Raw genomic sequence first — 17253 nt, 5'->3', positions numbered from 1 at the left:
AGCCCAGCCCGAAGGGTCCGGGAACTGTCCCTCGGTCCAAGTCCTTACTGCAGACCAAATTCGTTGGCTGTATTGACAATGTGCAAGCAAGTGTACTATTGATTCATCCGTGCTATGACAAGAGGACATAAACGTTGGTTTGGCCATCCTCTTCTAGCCAAGCGATCTGCTGTCCAAAGGCGATCTTGGACAGCCAACCAAGCAAAAAACTTGCATTTTGATGGTGCCCAGGACTTCCAAATTATAGTATCTAGTTCGGTGTTTATCGAGCCGTGAAATTGCACCATGTAAGCTGATTTTGTTGAATAATCACCATTGGTGTTGAGCGTCCACTCGATACACCAGTCAGAGTACACTGTTACTGAAGATAATGTTATGGCAGTTCAGTCTGATCCCAAGCTCAAGAATGGTAAACGCCAAACTCTGAAGTTGTTGGCAAGGATTGGCAAACAACAGGTGTTGGTGTTGGTTGACTCAGGGAGCGTTGGGACATTCATCAGTGAAGAATTAGTAAAGAAACTGAAATTACAGACTGAAGCTTGTGACTCAGCAACCTATAAAGCTGCAGATGGGGGTCAGTTACAGTGCTCATCTCATGTGCCAGCATTGGAATGGTGGGTGCAGGGTCTCACATTCAAATCTGATGCCAGGGTGTTGGCTCTTCGTTGCTATGATATGATTGTAGGAGAAGATTGGCTCGAGGCAGTGAGCCCGGTGTGGGTTGGTTATCTGACCAAGGCCATGCGCATCACATATCAGGGCAAGCTAACAGCACTACAAGGTGTCAAGGATCAGCTCAATGAGTGTCCACAAATATCCCCAGCTAAGCTACGTGGTCTCATTCGAGCAGGAGGAGTATCTTGCTGTATTCAGTTGAGCAGTGTACCTGATACTGCAGTGTTGTCGGATGACCAACAGTACATTTGCGTGATTCAGACTGAAACTGGAGCAGTGCAGCATCCTGACATTCAGCAGTTGCTTTCTGAGTATGACCATCTCTTCGCCACACCTACTGAATTACCACCCAGACGGGCTGCTGATCATCAGATAAACCTTGTGCCCGGTGCTCAGCCGGTGAGAGTGCGCTCATATCACTATTCACCGATTCAGAAGAACGAGATTGAAGAACAACTGAAAGAGATGCTTCAGAATGGTGTGGTCAGACCTAGTACTAGCTCATTCGCATCACCAGTACTATTGGTCAGAAAGAAAGACGGCTCGTGGAGGTTTTGCGTAGACTATCGACACCTCAATGCTGTGACGCTGAAGCACAAACATCCCATGCCCGTGGTGGATGAATTGCTAGATGAGTTAAGTGGTGCCACTGTTTTCACCAAGCTAGATTTCCGAGCCGGATACCATCAAATCTGTATGGCCATGGGTGATGAGCACAAGACAGCATTCCGTACACACCAAGGACTATATGAGTTCTTGGTCATGCCCTTCGGATTGACGAATGCGCCGGCTACGTTCCAGAGTCTGATGAACACTTTGTTTGCTGCACTTTTGCGCCGAGGTGTCCTCGTCTTCATGGACGATATTCTTATATACAGTGCTAACATGGAAGATCATGTCAAATTACTCCGTCAGGTGTTTGAGATTTTGAATGCAAACAAGTTCTACATCAAAAAGTCAAAGTGCTCGTTTGCCCAAGCTTCTGTAGAATATCTGGGTCACATTGTCTCAGCTGCTGGAGTAGCAACAGAACCATCAAAGATTGAAGCTGTGCTGTCTTGGCCAAAACCTGAGAACTTGAAGCAACTTCGTGGTTTTCTCGGGCTTACTGGATATTATCGAAAGTTCATTCAGTACTATGGATTGATCAGTCGACCTCTGACAGAATTACTGAAAAAGGGTCAGCAGTTTATCTGGACACCTCAAGCAGCCGAAGCTTTTGAGTTGCTCAAGCAGAAGTTGGTGCACGCGCCAGTTCTTGCGGTACCGGATTTCAGTCAGACATTTGTTGTTGAAACCGATGCTTGTGATACAGGGATCGGTGCTGTGTTAATGCAGAACAACCATCCGGTGGCATATCTCAGTAAACATTTGTGCCCCAAGAACCAAGCGTTGTCAGTTTATGAGAAGGAGTGTCTGGCCATCTTGATGGCAGTGGAAAAGTGGCGACCATACTTGCAACATCAAAGGTTTATCATTCGGACGGATCATCGAAGCCTGCTCCACTTAACTGAACAGCGCATCACATCCAAACTTCAGCAGAAAGCTTTGGTGAAGCTGATGGATCTTGACTATCAAATACATTATAAGAAAGGGGTGCACAATGCGGCGGCTGACGCTTTGTCTTGCCGAGTACAAGAGGAAGAAGAGGTGATGGCTGTCTCGGAGTGCTGCTACGTGGATACAGAAGCTAAGAGATGGTTATGCTGAGTACCCTGAGGATCGACAGCTACTCACTGAACTAAGTGTGAATGGTAATGATCAGAACGGCTTCCAGTTGATTGATGGAGTGATTCGATTCAAAGGCCGCGTCTGGGTTGGAAGCAATAAGCTAGCACAACAGCATATATTGCAAGCCCTGCATGACAGCGGAATCGGTGGCCACTCAGGGATCACTGTAACATATAACAGAGTAAAGGCCTTGTTTGCTTGGCCGAATTTGAAGGCTTCAGTACAATATTTTGTTGAGCACTGTCAAGTCTGTCAGCAGGCAAAAGTGGAGCATGGGAAATTACCTGGACTGCTTCAACCCTTACCGATCCCAGAACAAGCTTGGCAGATTGTCAGCTTAGACTTCATTGAAGGGCTGCCATCATCAGACTGACAAAATGCAATCCTGGTGGTCATTGACAAGCTCACTAAATATGGGCATTTCATTCCCATTCATCACCCATACACGGCATTACAGATTGCTAAGGTCTATGTTGATAATGTACACAAGCTCCATGGATTGCCTCAGGTGTTGATTTCAGACAGTGACCCGGTCTTTACAAGTACAGTGTGGCAGGAGCTATTCAAATTGTCTGACACAAAGTTGATGATGAGCTCATCATATCACCCACAAACCGACGGGCAAACCGAAAGGCTAAATCAGTGTCTGGAAGGGTTTCTTCGTTGTACTGTTCACTCTTGCCCACGGCAATGGAGTAATGGCTACCCGTCGCAGAATTTTGGTATAATACGACGTATCACTCAGCTTTGGGGCACAGTCCTTTTGAGGTCTTATATGGAGTTATGGACATAGCCCGAGACATCTGGGAATAGCTAATCTGCAGTCATGTTCAGTACCTGAACTTGAGCAGTGGCTTCATGAACGACAGCTGTTGACCAGACTGATTAAACAGCAACTGCAGAGAGCTCAGCAGAGAATGAAGAATCAAGCGGACAAGAAGAGAATGGAACGTTCATTTGAGCCGGGAGACATGGTCTACATGAAGTTGCAGCCCTACGCCCAAACTTCAGTAGCTCAGCGTTCTAACAAGAAGTTATCCTTCAAGTTTTATGGACCATTTCAGGTACTGGAGAAGATTGGGGAAGTAGCTTATCGGTTGGACTTGCCTGCTAGCAGCCGTATTCATCCGGTGCTTCACGTTTCCCAACTAAAGAAGCAGGTGAAGCCTGATGCAGTCATTTCTGATGAGATATCGAGCATTATGATGGAACCAATGCAGAAGATGCTTCCGGAGAGGATCCTTCACACAAGATTCATTCAGTGTGGTGCTGGAACCGTGAAGCAAGTGCTGGTGCGATGGGATGGCCTACCAGAATCACTAGCTACCTGGGAGGCCGCAGCTGACGTGAAGATCGAGTAGCACGAGCAATGTTCAGCATGAGGACATGCTCAGTCTTAAGGGGGGGGGGGGGGGGGGGGGGGGGGGGGGGGAGTGTCATGACATAGTAGTCCCTGCCAGTGGGCCAGGGTTGTCAGAGAAGATGGTGCGGGCGTTGCCGGTCGGCAACTGCCCTGTAGCGTGTCCGGCAATATAAGCCGTCGAGTCCCTCCTGTGAAAGACAGGCTATAATAACTGAATTCTGTTATCGTTCTATCCAATACAGCCCCGCGGACATCAGCCGCGTTCCTCCAATTCCCACCTCGTGCTTGCTTCTTCCCCGAATTCCATCTCTTCTTACCAGGATCGTTACACACAACCAAACGTTGACATGTTTTTTTTTGGCATTTGTTCTCATAACTTTTGTAAGAGGATTTAGCAGGGAAAATGGAAATGCCGCCTTTAATAAATCATATTCCATAACATGAAAAGTAGTGGATAATTAATAAAATTGGATGATGAGGTTTGTGTAGATAAGCTGGGGGAACTTCTTCCCAAAAGTCAGTGTTCATTAGCGGATGTTTAGCTCTGTGATAGGTTTGATTACTCTAGCCTAGCGTTTGCTCATTTTAAGCCAATAGCAGAGTTGAGCTGTTTTAAAAAGTCTAGCCCACATTTGATGAAGTTTAGTGTTTTTCAGTTATTATCAAAAGAACAGAACACTTTCCAGTTCAAGCAACTTTCAGCCTGAACAAACCTCAAAGATATCAGAGAAGAACCTCATCTGAAAAAAATAAAGAAGTGAAGTAGATTCATCTTAAACGATGCCATTTAGCAAGAATAGGTCCTTGTGCAGTTGAGGTCCTACAAGATTTATTAGGGGTCTGTCATCTAAGTCACCTTCACCAAATCTTATATTGGTAGCTTAATATATTTGAATAACTCACCAATGATGCTTAGGGCAGGAAAGGCTAGTTGTTATCGATTGTTTGACTGCTCTTTCCATGCACATTATGTTTCTAGCCACTGGCACATATACACCTGATAAGTGGTAAGTTAATGACGTTGTCAAATATAATTTGGATCCTTGTATGTTGCTAGGATAGTGTTGTTCTTGGTGCAGACACAAGGGCAACTGAGGGGCCTATAGTTGCTGACAAAAATTGCGAGAAAATTCGTTACATGGCACCAAATATCTATTGCTGTGGAGCAAGAACTGCTGCTGATACAGAGGCTGTAACAGGTAATATTAATCATACCACACACTTGCTTGTTGCACCTTCATCCTTGACAAAATGATAATTGTTATACCCGCTTTTCCTAGATATGGTTAGCTCCCAGCTGCAGATCCACCATTATGCAACTGGTCGTGAATCAAGAGTTATAACAACTCTTACACTTCTAAAGTCATACCTTTTTAGGTATCCTCGTCTCTCACCCCAAAATTCTTGCATATATTGAGTAGTAGTACTGAGCTCACATCTGATTTGGTCTGTCATTTTATTGAAGATATCAAGGTCATGTTAGCGCTGCCCTTGTTCTTGGTGGAATTGATTGTACTGGACCACATCTACACACAGTGAGTACTATTATTTGCATGATACTCATCGAAGAAAAATTCCAAAAACATAATGCCCATTGACTTCGTGATGCACTGGTTTATCCACATGGTTCAACAGACACACTACCATTTGTCACAATGGGTTCTGGGCCCCTTGCGGCAATGTCAGTTTTTGAAGCAAAGTACAAAGAAGGGCTCACAGTAAGTGCCACTGCATTTGAGGTTATGAAGAATGTGTTTTCTCTATAATTCCTTTTTTTTTGTTAAAGTCTTAATGCTATTGTTTCTGTTGATTTATTAAAGTGGACTACTTGGTTGCATCTTTCATATAAGCCAAACAATATGATCCATATTCATGCATGTTTTTTTTTTATTTGAAAATCTTTGTTTTGGAACTCTTGACTTCAATTGTCTCATTGTACAGAGGGAGCAGGCAATACAACTTGTATCAGAAGCTATTTGTCCTGGCATCTTCAATGACCTGGGCAGTGGTAGCAATGTTGATGTTTGTGTAATTACCAAGGTATGGCTATATCTGATAAGAGCTGTAAGTTTTTAAGCGAGTGTTCAGCTGGCTGGCCGGCTAGGGCTGGGCTGGCCAGCGCACTCACGAAAATACTGTTCACCTGCACAGTGCTTTCAGACAGAACAATATTTTTTCTCACAACAATCAGCCGGAACAGTATTTTGGTTTATTTTTCAGTCCTGCCGAACAGGCCGTAAAATGCCATGATCTGTGGAGTGTTAGACCGTATAGAAGGGAAGTCATCTGTGAAGGCCCCTTTACTGCAAAGCCGCGAGAAACAAAGGAAGCAAAATGCTATAATTTAAGGATCAGTAGTATCGCAGAGAAATTTGTTATGGTTTTGTTTGGGCTGTGATAACTAGTCTTATAGCATGGATGGGACATGTTTGATGAACATAGTTGCCTTACAGGAGCTATTAACATGTAGAAAGCTGTGCAATTGCCAATATCCAGCAATAGCATCTAAGGTGTAAAGATATACTCCCTCCATCTTGGAATACGTTGAGTTGTGACTTCTAAAATTTGAACTGGAATATAATGCATTCTAAAATTTGTACTTGAAATATAATGCATTCTATGTGGTGGCCATACTCAGGTTTGGCAAAGTTTGTTAAAAAGTAAACCATAATTTGAGGAGAAACTCCTTAAATGGGTCTAATCTATGGACGTATACAGGGGTTGGGAATGCTTGTGACTGCCCCCGAACCTTTTCTAACAAGTGTCTCATTGGTGTTACCAGGGTAAAACCGAATATTTGAGGAACCACCTGTTGCCAAATCCAAGGACTTACGTCAGCTCCAAGGGATACAGCTTTGCCGAAGGACAGACTGGTAAGAACTTATATCACTTTTATGATTCGTGCCATTGGCATTTTATAGGCTTGTGAGTAGTTAACCTATTCTTTTGTTTGCAGAGGTATTGTCAACGAAAATCACTCCACTGAGACCGAATACTGAGGTTACCGTTGGTGATGCTATGGAAGAATGATCATGTTAGCTGGCTTTCTATATCTGTGAAATTGTGACCAGTCGTCCAGAGCTTGTACCAGACTAGTATGTCTCTGGAAAATTTGAGCAAAGAAGGAATATTCTCTCTCTTTTTCTTGTTAACCCAAAATGGCATATTGCTTCTTTTATAGAAAAAAAACATTAGCCAGCGTTAACTGTTGTCCAAAATCTGTTTCTAAATCCGTATAATCATCATCGGTATTAGCTTGTACACGGGCTGGTTTGTGGAGCTTTTGATAAGTATGAGAAAAGTAACATAGAAATTACCTTGTTCAGAAGTTTAACAGTCGATGGTTCAATGCATATAAAAGAAGCTCTAATGGTTAGACATTCAAAAGTTTTAGGATTGTCGGATTAGGAGACATCTGCAACTCCGCTTTTATTGGAAGTTTGGAACTATGAACAGCACTTCCCAAGCCTGGTTTTGGTTACAGATTGCGTCAAGCTGCCAAGCCTCGTTTTGGTTATAGATTGCATCCAGCTCTAGCATGCTAACTGCAGATGCCGGACTGTTAAGATGTTGGAAAGACATTATAGCTACTTGCTAGCTAATCTTTCCTACATCTATGGTATGCACCCATGGCAGATACTACTATATCACTCGAAATTTCTCTACTGAGATTTCGAGGACATTTCTCTACTGAGATGGTTTGGACATGTACAACGGAGACCTCCAAAGGCACCGGTGCGTAGTGGAATCCTAAGTCAGGATAGTAACGTGAAGAGTGACAGAGGAAGACCGAAGTTGACTTGGGTAGAGGCAATAAAAGGAGACTTGAAAGGATGAAATATACCCAAAGACTTAGCCTTAGATAGGAGTGCTTGGAAAACAGCTATTCACGTGCCTGAACCTTGATTGCTTCTGCTGGGTTTCAACTCTAGCCTACCCTAACTTGTTTGGGACTTAAAGGCTTTGTTGTTGTTATTGTTGTTGTTGTTGTTCTCTACTGAGATTGCGAGGCTGCAATCAGGGCAGCACCTGTTTCTGAACCGTCATCTGCATGCTTGACCCCTTTACCGTCATCTTCTTGCTTGTCATCTGCATGCTTGATGGCCAAAGTCATTTTTGTACTGAGATTGTGAAGCTGCAATCAGGGCAGCACCTATTCCTGAACCGTCATCTGCATGCTTGACGGCCACCGCCTTAGACACCTCATCTCCTAGCAGCTCAGCCAGTGTGGTCTCCAAGCATTGGCGGAATTTGGTGTAGTGCTCGAACAATCCTCCATCGATGGCGATGACTGATCGTTGATCCTTGACACTGCAATCTCTCCCGAGCTTCATGAGGATCCCTGCAAGCCCTGCAGCAGCCAGCCGGGCAGCTCTTGTTGCCACAATGTCACAAATTTCAACCACCAATTTTCGAGCCTCTAAGGATGCGCCTGTAATCTGCAATAGATACAAACCAACTCAGGTATACCTCAGTATGACACAGCACCGCGATGATCACAATGCCAACATACCTCTAGGCTTTCTTCCAGTTTTTCAGCCACAATCTTCAGATCAGGTGTTTCATCATGGTGCATTGCAGAAATATGTGGAGTCCTGTGAACCACATAAACCTAGATTTATTAGCACAACTCAAGCTTGAATTGAATTTTGACAGTATTTCACTACACTCCACAATGATCAGTTCAATTAAAACATAAAACATGATGAACGACCAATGGAAGCATGTAATTAAAACCAATGCTTCACAATCTTCTTCCTGATTTTAACATAAAGAGTGCAACTACAAAGAAGCCAAGCAGCCTACATACCGCAGAAGGAAAGGGGTTTCGAGCTTAGTGTGGTCAATATTGCCAAAAATCGCAGACTGCAATGATATTTTAAGGAGCACCCACCTTACAATTTCGCCCAAATACATTCCTGATGTTAACTTCTCGTAAATCTGAAAGAAATTGAAAGCAAGACAACTACATGAGAAACCAACAGTACGAACAGCAGAATATATCTTCTATACCGAAACTTGCCTGTTCTCCTGGATTTAAGCTCTCGTTATCTAATTCTTGGTCATATTCAGTGATGGGGAGATGGATTGAGCAGAAGTTACCCCATTCCATGTTGATGACCTGAAATACAGGAAAAATCATTTTTTTTTCTAAATAAAAACTAGCACGGTCCGACCTGCCATCATTCTTTGAGTACTGCTAGATTTAGTAAAAACAATGTGGTCTCGAAGGCCTCAAATCTTACCATGTCTCCTGAATTGGGCATCTCACCCTCCCATTTTTGAATAGCATTTGCCTTCTCAACATATGCTGCATTTGTGCCAGTGCCAAATATTACACCAGCGACAACATCTTTGTCGTAGTACCTTGCTCCAGACAGAGTCCCAACAGCATCATTAATCTGTTTCATCACAAGATCTGCTGAAACCACAAGTTGCTTATCGAAGACTGACAAAGTATAAAAAATCTGTCCTGACACTCACCAATGCAGCTACATGCATGTCCAGACCTTGCTTCCCCATAGCTGTTTGCAGTTCAGCCACCACATCTTCACCTACCTGATGATTCCATAGAAACATCAATTTAGCGGAAGGTTTTCAATAAGAAAACATTCATTGCATACAATTGATCCAATAAAACATAGTTACTCAAAATAGCTTCAGGATAAAAATCACTATGACCATAAATGGAGCAGCAATACAGGATCTTTGAGAAGCTGCAGTTAACATAACCTTTTACGTTGAACACAGACAAGTTGGGCTTATGGGCACATCAAGACTTACAGCATCATTAATGGAAAATGCCTTTGTCCACTTGACAAGCGTACCGGAAGCAACAGAACGCTGCTTCACTGGGAATGAAAATGTGAACCCTAGTTCTCTCTTCTTTCCATTTGAAATGTTAGTGCACTTCTCCTCATCATTAACGAACTTGGCCAATTCAGAAGCAATGAAACCAAAAAGCTCCTAGGATGTTGTAAATGCATACTGTCAGATTAAAATAAACCGCATTAACTGAATTCTCGACATCTATCCTTTTATGCTATCAGACATAGAAGTTATTGCATATTTGCATACGATGACCAAATGTTTCCCCTAAATATATCGCGCTCAAATTCACTCATATAAAATTATTACCAAAAAATCAGATAAAGTAAACATGTTGATATGCTATATCCTCTCAATAATAGTGATGATGAGCATGGAAGAAACACATCATGGGCTCCTAGGAAATACTGTTTCCTGACCGAGGTCCTTAAAACATACTCTGTTGTCCTGCAATTGTTTATATTACTTGAACTAGTACTGCCAAGCGAGCAACAGAACGCTATCATCCTCTGATCAGACAAACAAAGCAAGAAAGACAGCTACAAACCATGTGGGGAGCTTATCGACGTAGGAGAGGAGCATCTTGACCATGCTCCCGCCTTCCTTCTCCAGTCCCGCGCCCATCTCGCGGGCCATCTCCGCCGCCACCTCGCGCAGCATCGACGGTGGCGTCTCGCACTTCGCTCGGAGGTCGGCCACCACCTGCTCTGCCATTGCCAGCGCAGCTGCTGCCATGGCCCCAACCCCCGAGGAGGAAATCAAGAATCCTGTATCCGGGGACACCAATCAGCAGGAGACAGAAAAGCAAACAAAGGGCTGGATTTTCGGAGGAGTCGAGAGCCCAAGGAAAATGCTAAAAAAGAGCGAGGGGGGGATGGTAGGACAGCGAAGAGCTCACAACAGTTCGATTCAAGGGAGAAGGGAAAAGGAGGCTAGCACCAAGAGAAAGTCGGGATCTTTGGGTTTTTTTAGGAGGGGAACAAGGCAACTTTGGATTAGGGACGACTCAAGGCGAGCACGTGAAATTTAGCAAGCTTTTGGGTACCGGATGGATCAACTCGACGGGGAAAAGTCAGGAAAAGGATGGGGTGGCGCCTGCCGCCGGGTGTGTTCCTTCTCGGGAGCTGCGCAGGGAAAGGGGAGAAGGGATCATGTTAGGATTAGGCTCGGGATCACATGGATCTTATCATACTGAGTCATGTCGGCATGGAGATGAACGGAGACGTTGGCCGGGAATGGTCCGGTACTCCGGTCCGGCGGTGAGCACCTCACCTGACCTTTTTCTTTCTGATGATGATGGAGCGGCGCCGCGCCCCACCCTCGCCTCGCCTGACTTGGCTGGAGTGGAAGGAAGCGTCTGTGCTGTGACCGTGATCTTGGGGGACTGCCGGACACGCTGGGGGGCCTCGTGGATTTATGGAGGTCGCGTTGGATTGCTGATGCTAGAGGTCACGTTAGCCAGGTGCTACGTGCGTTAAGGGCGATAGACATGAGGATGAAAACGGTATGGAAAATAGCTCTACCGTTTTTATTTTCATAATTTTTGATGGAAATGAGAGTGGGAGTCGGACAACCGGGAACGGAAACGGTAGCAGGATAAACGGTAATGCGAAAACGGATAAATACGATCGAAAAATAAACGAAAACGATCGGCATGCGGGAACTTACGCCGGAACTACATGCCACGTATGACAAATCAAATGGCTTGCTACGATACTCCCAAATAAATGTGAATCGTCGATTTAGATTATTTTTATCGCATATTACCTTCTAGGAGGTAATAGAATGAAGAAATATATATATTAGCAAAATAGGTAAAATATCTTTCAAATAGATCTAATTTATATATCCTATTAGATCTAACTTGCATGCATGATGTAAATTGTTCCTATGTTTGTGATAAAGTGACATATCATGCTAAGATGATTTTTAAACATTTTTTGTAACATTTTTTTCTGCTAAAATACACGTGTATATCCATGCTTAATCTTTTTGTGCTTAACCCTTTTATGGTAGGCAGCTTTCACGCATAGCACATAGAAAAAAGAGACATTTGACACATGTTTTTGTCTAACATATACATATATACATACATGTACGAGACTCTTTTTTTTTAAATACATACATGTACGAGTTACGAGTTACGAGTAACGTTACGTTCTACATGCAGCCGAACAACGCAAAAGCAAGTTTGGCTGACCACCCGCTCACGGCACAGCTCGGCTCAAGGCCCTCTGTGCTTGTCTCGGGAACGTATAAACCGGATGAAAACGGAAATATCTCGGTCAACAACGGGATACCGGCAATACGGACGGAAAAAACGCTTAACTATTTTCGATCCCGGTCCCGGTGTATCCTGTTCCGTTTTCGGTCCCGTTTTCGTTTATTCCACAAAAAACGAAAACAAATAGAAAAATACGGTATACGGTTGCAGACGGAACATGATTCATCCCGTCCGTTTTCATCTTTAGATAGACAGATGGCTTGTACACCAGGACAGGTAAAGCCATGAAAAAAATGAACGTGTCATGCACGCTTTCATTGCCAACTGCCATCCAAGTATATCCGATTACCTGCATGCGCCCGCGTCGGATTTTGTTTTCTTAAAGGCAACCGCGTTGGATTAATTAATACTCCACTCCACTATTGAACTTACAAAAACAACCCGATACACGGAGACTCATTGAGAACAACAAAATTTCAACGAAGTCCTTCAGATTTTGAAACTTCTGTTTCACCTCACTTCAAACCTTGCAAGAATGGCATCGCCTCATCGGAACTGGTCGGAGTAAAGTACTGAAGACAGACATAGATGTTGTTCCCACAATCGACGAGCTAGTTAGAGTAGAGTACCGAGGGCACACATAGATGTTGTTCCCACAATTGACGACAGAGTTTTTCTTGACACATGTGACATCACGTCCAAGGGCCTTGGGTAAGGCCATTGCCTTGCTAATTAGGGAAAGAAGTAACTGACACCTTCACATTCCAACCATATAGGATGATAGAATCGTCATTGGCAACACATGCCAAACGGCATAGGGCAAGGTCATTGCCTTCCTAAGGAAAGAAGTAACCGGCACTTTCAAGTTCCAATCATCGGGTAATAACATTGTCATCGGCGACACATGCCGACAAGGTACAGTACCCAGCAGGGGGAGTGAAATAGCAACCCAAGTTGTGGGAAGAAGAAACGTACCCCACAAGGATATCGTCATATAGGTTACGACACTTAAGGTGGCATCAACGGCTTGGAGGGACAACAACCTACCAAAGCCGACCACTAATGACTCCATCAAGAAACCTATACCTACTAGGCTACTTCGACCTTTGGACTCTAGGGATGTCACCAAGAGGGAGGTGTCATAGGGTAAGAACCGTGACAAGCATTGCTGTTTGAGTCGGTGTCAGAGTACGTGTCTCAGGTAGCTCGGGTGGACTCAAGAACACAAGAATCACAGAGAGGACACAACGGTTTATCCTAGTTCAGACCAATCGATGCCCTACGTCCAGCAGCTGATGATCCTTATACTCAAAAGCACCTAAAATCGGGGGGTTACAATAGGGTTGTAGAGAGATTTGGTAGGGGGTTAGCTCGGTGTTAATCCTAAGGTTGCCTCACCGCTGGTGGAGTCTTCTCCTCGTCATAGAGGAGGAAGACTGCGGGATGCGGTGGAGGAGCTCTCGGTGCCCCTCTCTAGGTTGCCTTGCTCTCGGTGCTAAGCAGAGGCCAAAGGATGTAGTGGGATGGAATGATCCATCTTATGATGATCGTCCCCCCTCTAGGTCCAACCTTATCCCTTATATAATAAGATAGGTCGGGTACATACGCCAGAATCTAGGAGGGCCTTGCCGCGACGCGTTGTGGATCGTGGCGGTGTTGTGGAGCCGAAAAAGCCTTGGACGTCGTCCGACTGCTCTATTCTAACACTTTGCGTGTTAGGCTATGTTGGCTTGCACCGACCTCCCCTAGGTGGACCTTCTAGAGTCTTCTTGGCGGTGAAGGAGGTCGGCTCTAGGGGCTGATGTGTGGGCCTAGGGGCCTCCGAGCCCTTAGAGGCCGTAGAGAAGCTTTGTCTTCTTGTGTCACGCCCCGTGCGTGACCTTGTCGGGAAAGTGGCCGGCAATGCCATGCCCAAGGGGCAGCGCCGGGGAGCCCCCAAGCCTTGGTAGCTCGAATCATGTCTTCTTACACCCAGGCCTTGGCTGGCATCATTGGCGAGGCTGGAGCCAAGGGCCGGGCCAAAGTGTTGTCGTAGATCAGGAGCCTCAGGGCTCGTGCAAGCCCTTGAGCCCCAAGCGGAGGTCATGGCAGAGCCAAACTCGGTCGATTTTCTACTCAAAGGGTGCGCACGAGCGTACTCGATGGGTATGGCCCCTGAGCCTCCAAACGATCCTAGAGGGGTCGGTTAGGGGGTCTTCATCATTCGGGAATCATTAGAACCAAGGCTTAATATACCCATATGTTAGGATCTCGTCAGGAGCCCCCGAGCCCTTTGTGGCCTCACTCGACATGATGGCGATGAAGGGCTGAATTCGATCTTGGTGACCGAACCCTCCTTGGTGGGGATGGCTTTTGCTGACAAGGGTTCTTTGCCCTTCGTGAGTCTATGTTGCACAAGTCTTTGATTCAAGCGAAGGCTCGGTGAACTCATTTGGGAGTTGCCGATCTTGAGCCCAAATGTGCTCTCCTTTTTTATCGGAGCCTGCCGTGGGTTGGGTGATCAAGAGCATCTGGGCTTGAGGTCGGGGCCATCTGATCATCTAGAGCACCACACCCTTCTGAGGGCTACGGTAGTAGGTCTCGATCCTCTTGAGCCAGCCTTCTAGGGCTGACCTTCTATGGCCATATATCAAGGTGCGGGTAGTGCGCCAAGCCTTGGATGGGGGCCCTCGTTGGGCCCACTGCTCAGTGACTCCCGCCTCGACTCTGAGGAGTTGGTTGGTTTTGGGGGTGTATCACCTGAGCACCCATCGATCAGGGGGCCAGGTTGCTCTGTCTAGGGAGCTAGCGTAGCCCCCGAGGCCACAGGGGCCTTGAAGTCTTTAAGGGCTCGGATGAGCCTTCAGCTCAGGGCTATTGTTCCCTCGGTGGCCTGGGCTGCCATGATAATAGCCTTGGTGACCAAGATTGTTGCGCCCATGCTACTAGCGGGTAAGTCCATGAGAACCCTGGGTTTGTGATCATTCCATGCCTCGTTCATGTCCCCCAAAGGGGAGATCCTCAGCTTCTTGATAGAGCCACTCATATAGTTTCTGAGCCCATCTATTGGTACTTGGGGGCTCGCTACCTCCCTCAATGGGTCACCACGAGTGGCTCAAAATTTGTACTCAGACATCGCTCATCCAAACGGTCGGGACACTTTTGGGATCATCTCCTAAGAGTCCCTCACAATTTAGGTGCTTCGAGCAGCCTTGAAGCCTAGTGGACTGACCTTAGAACCCTCAGCAATGCCCCTTCTAGGGGCCCCTAGACTGTTGTGTGGTGGGGTGGCTTGATCCAATGAAGAATTGGGAGATAGGCTGGTACCTATAAAGAAAATAGAATGGACACAAGAGAAGGGGAAGATGACATAGCTGGTAACGAGGCTATCGAGGCTATTCCGTTAGCGCTTTGTCGATCCTTAGCCCGGTCCTCTTGCTCCATCTGTCCCGTCCTCACCTTGCTCGTGGGGCCCTCTAAAGTAGTCCTCCTTTAGAAAGGTCAGTAGATGGTTAGCTCGGTCGATCCTCTGGTGCAGCCAAGCTACCGCTTAGGTGGCTCGAGTTAAAGGAGACAATTCTTAGAGACAAATGAAGCAAGAGGGTCAAGAGGATGAGACTTATCTTGGTTTTTATTGTTGGAGAGGTAGGTCAACGATGGAGGTCGGTAGGCGAGTCATGGCTTGAGAGACGGTGCTTCTAAGTGGATGGCTTGGCATTGGCCTTCCCTCAGGGGAAAGGACAAAACTCACCTCATTTAGGTCAACCCCTTCTGGGGGGCTGAGCGCCTAGATGGAGGGGCCAGTCGGACCACCACTATCGCCAGGAACCATGTCCGCCTCGCTGATGCTCGGTCGATCGAGCACCACTACTTCCTCTGTCGGCGCCCCTCCTGCATCATGGCCAGGGCCATTGGGAGCATAGGAGGTGATGAGTGCGGTCGCTTGGGTGATGTAGTCTTGCTCGTAGTAGTAGGATTGCTCGAAGCTGCCCTCGATGGTGATGACCTCCTTCTAGCCAGGCATCTTGAGCTTTGGGTGGGTGTAGTTGGGGATAGCCATGAACTTAGCGAAACACAGTCGACCGAGGAGGGCATGGTAGACATTGGGGAAGTCAGCCACGTCAAAGGTGAGTGGCTCCTTGCGGAAGTTGTCTGGCTTGCCGAAGGTGATGTTGAGCTAGATGCGCCCAAGAGGCATGACTTCCTTCCTCGGCATGATCCCATAGAATGGCGCCTTGCTAGGGCACAGGTTGCTACGGGGGATGCCCATCTTGTTGAGGGTGCTGGCCGAGAGTATGTTGAGGCTGCAGCCCTCGTCCATCAGCACCTTGGTGAGGTGTGGGTGCCCATGATTAGGCTAACCATGAGTGGGTAGCACCCTAGATGAAGGACACGATCAGGGTGGTCTTCCTAGTCAAAGGTGATGGTCATCTAGGACCATCGAAGCCGAGTTGGAGCGGCAAGGGTGTGAACGATGTTCACCTCCTCTTCGGTGATGCAACGCTGCCATGGGATTTATAGGCGTGGGAGCCTCCGAAGATCATGAGACGGCGCTCGGCCTTGAGGAACTCGGTGTCTTCCTCCTAGACGCCTCCCGATGGGTCATCGGCCTTTAGGGTAGGCTTTTGGGCCTTACCTTGTTGGCCGAGGGTGCCATGGATGTAGCCCTTCATGGTAGCGTAGTCCTTGAGGAGGTGCTTTGTTTGCCCCCATGGAACGGGTAGGTGGCCTTGAGTGCCTTCTCAAAGTGTTCTAGGCGTGCACCTTGCCCACGAGGTTGAGGTCTGGCGGCGTGGCTGGCGATGGCCACCATCTCCTCCCTGCAACGCTTCTAGTCCTTGTTCCTCTTGCATGGTGTGGCTAAGATGAGGCAGGGTCATCGCCGTCGTCGCCTCCACTGAGGTGATCGATGGCCTTGGCTTTGCTGCTAAAGTTGGCCTAGATCGCCTCCTCATCAGTGGTGTACTAGGTGGTGATGTCAAGGAGTTCTCGCATCACGCGTGGGGTCTTGTGACCAAGCGTGTGGACAAGCACCTCGTAGGTTGTGCCACAAATGAAGGCGTTGATGATGTCAACGTCGATCATGTTGGGGAGCTCATTGTGCTTCTTGGAGAAACGCTAGATGTACTCCTAGAGGGTCTCATCGGACCTTTGCCTACAGTTACGGAGGTCCCAAGAGTTCTCGGGCCGAGTGTACATACCTTGGAAGTGGCCGATGAAGACCGAATAGAGATCGCCCCAGCAGCGGATGCTGCTAGGTTGGAGTTAGTCGATCCAAGCTCTGGTCAAGCTTGATAGAAGTTGGGGTAGGTACTAGACAATGAAGTCATCGTTGGACCCCCAGCCTTCATGGCGAGGCGATAGTCCTCTAACCAATGATCCAGGTTGGTTTTGCCATCATACTTGGTGATGTGTGTCGGTGGCTGGAAATGCCTAGGGTAGGGAGCCACCT

The 17253-nt window shown here is 46.6% G+C and overlaps 1 protein-coding gene and 1 pseudogene across 1 annotated transcript in view; one reads left to right on the top strand and one right to left on the bottom strand.

Annotated features, from left to right (window-relative positions):
- The window catches only part of LOC136461588 (proteasome subunit beta type-7-A-like), a 139402-nt gene extending 132374 nt beyond the window's left edge, over positions 1 to 7028 (top strand). The window contains exons 4-10 of the mRNA XM_066460873.1: positions 4827 to 4968; positions 5050 to 5146; positions 5235 to 5303; positions 5382 to 5487; positions 5711 to 5809; positions 6552 to 6642; positions 6726 to 7028. Coding sequence (XP_066316970.1) covers positions 4827 to 4968; positions 5050 to 5146; positions 5235 to 5303; positions 5382 to 5487; positions 5711 to 5809; positions 6552 to 6642; positions 6726 to 6799 — 678 coding nt within the window. The 3' untranslated portion in view covers positions 6800 to 7028. The remainder of the gene's footprint in view (positions 1 to 4826; positions 4969 to 5049; positions 5147 to 5234; positions 5304 to 5381; positions 5488 to 5710; positions 5810 to 6551; positions 6643 to 6725) is intronic.
- An 811-nt stretch (positions 7029 to 7839) lies between these two features.
- On the bottom strand, positions 7840 to 10989 carry LOC136461589 (hexokinase-8-like; annotated as a pseudogene).
- Between the last annotated feature and the right edge of the window lie 6264 nt (positions 10990 to 17253).

Source organism: Miscanthus floridulus, chromosome 6, assembly GCF_019320115.1.
Source record: "Miscanthus floridulus cultivar M001 chromosome 6, ASM1932011v1, whole genome shotgun sequence".
NCBI classification, from domain to species: domain Eukaryota; kingdom Viridiplantae; phylum Streptophyta; class Magnoliopsida; order Poales; family Poaceae; genus Miscanthus; species Miscanthus floridulus.
This window is presented reverse-complemented; position numbering and strand designations above follow the sequence as displayed.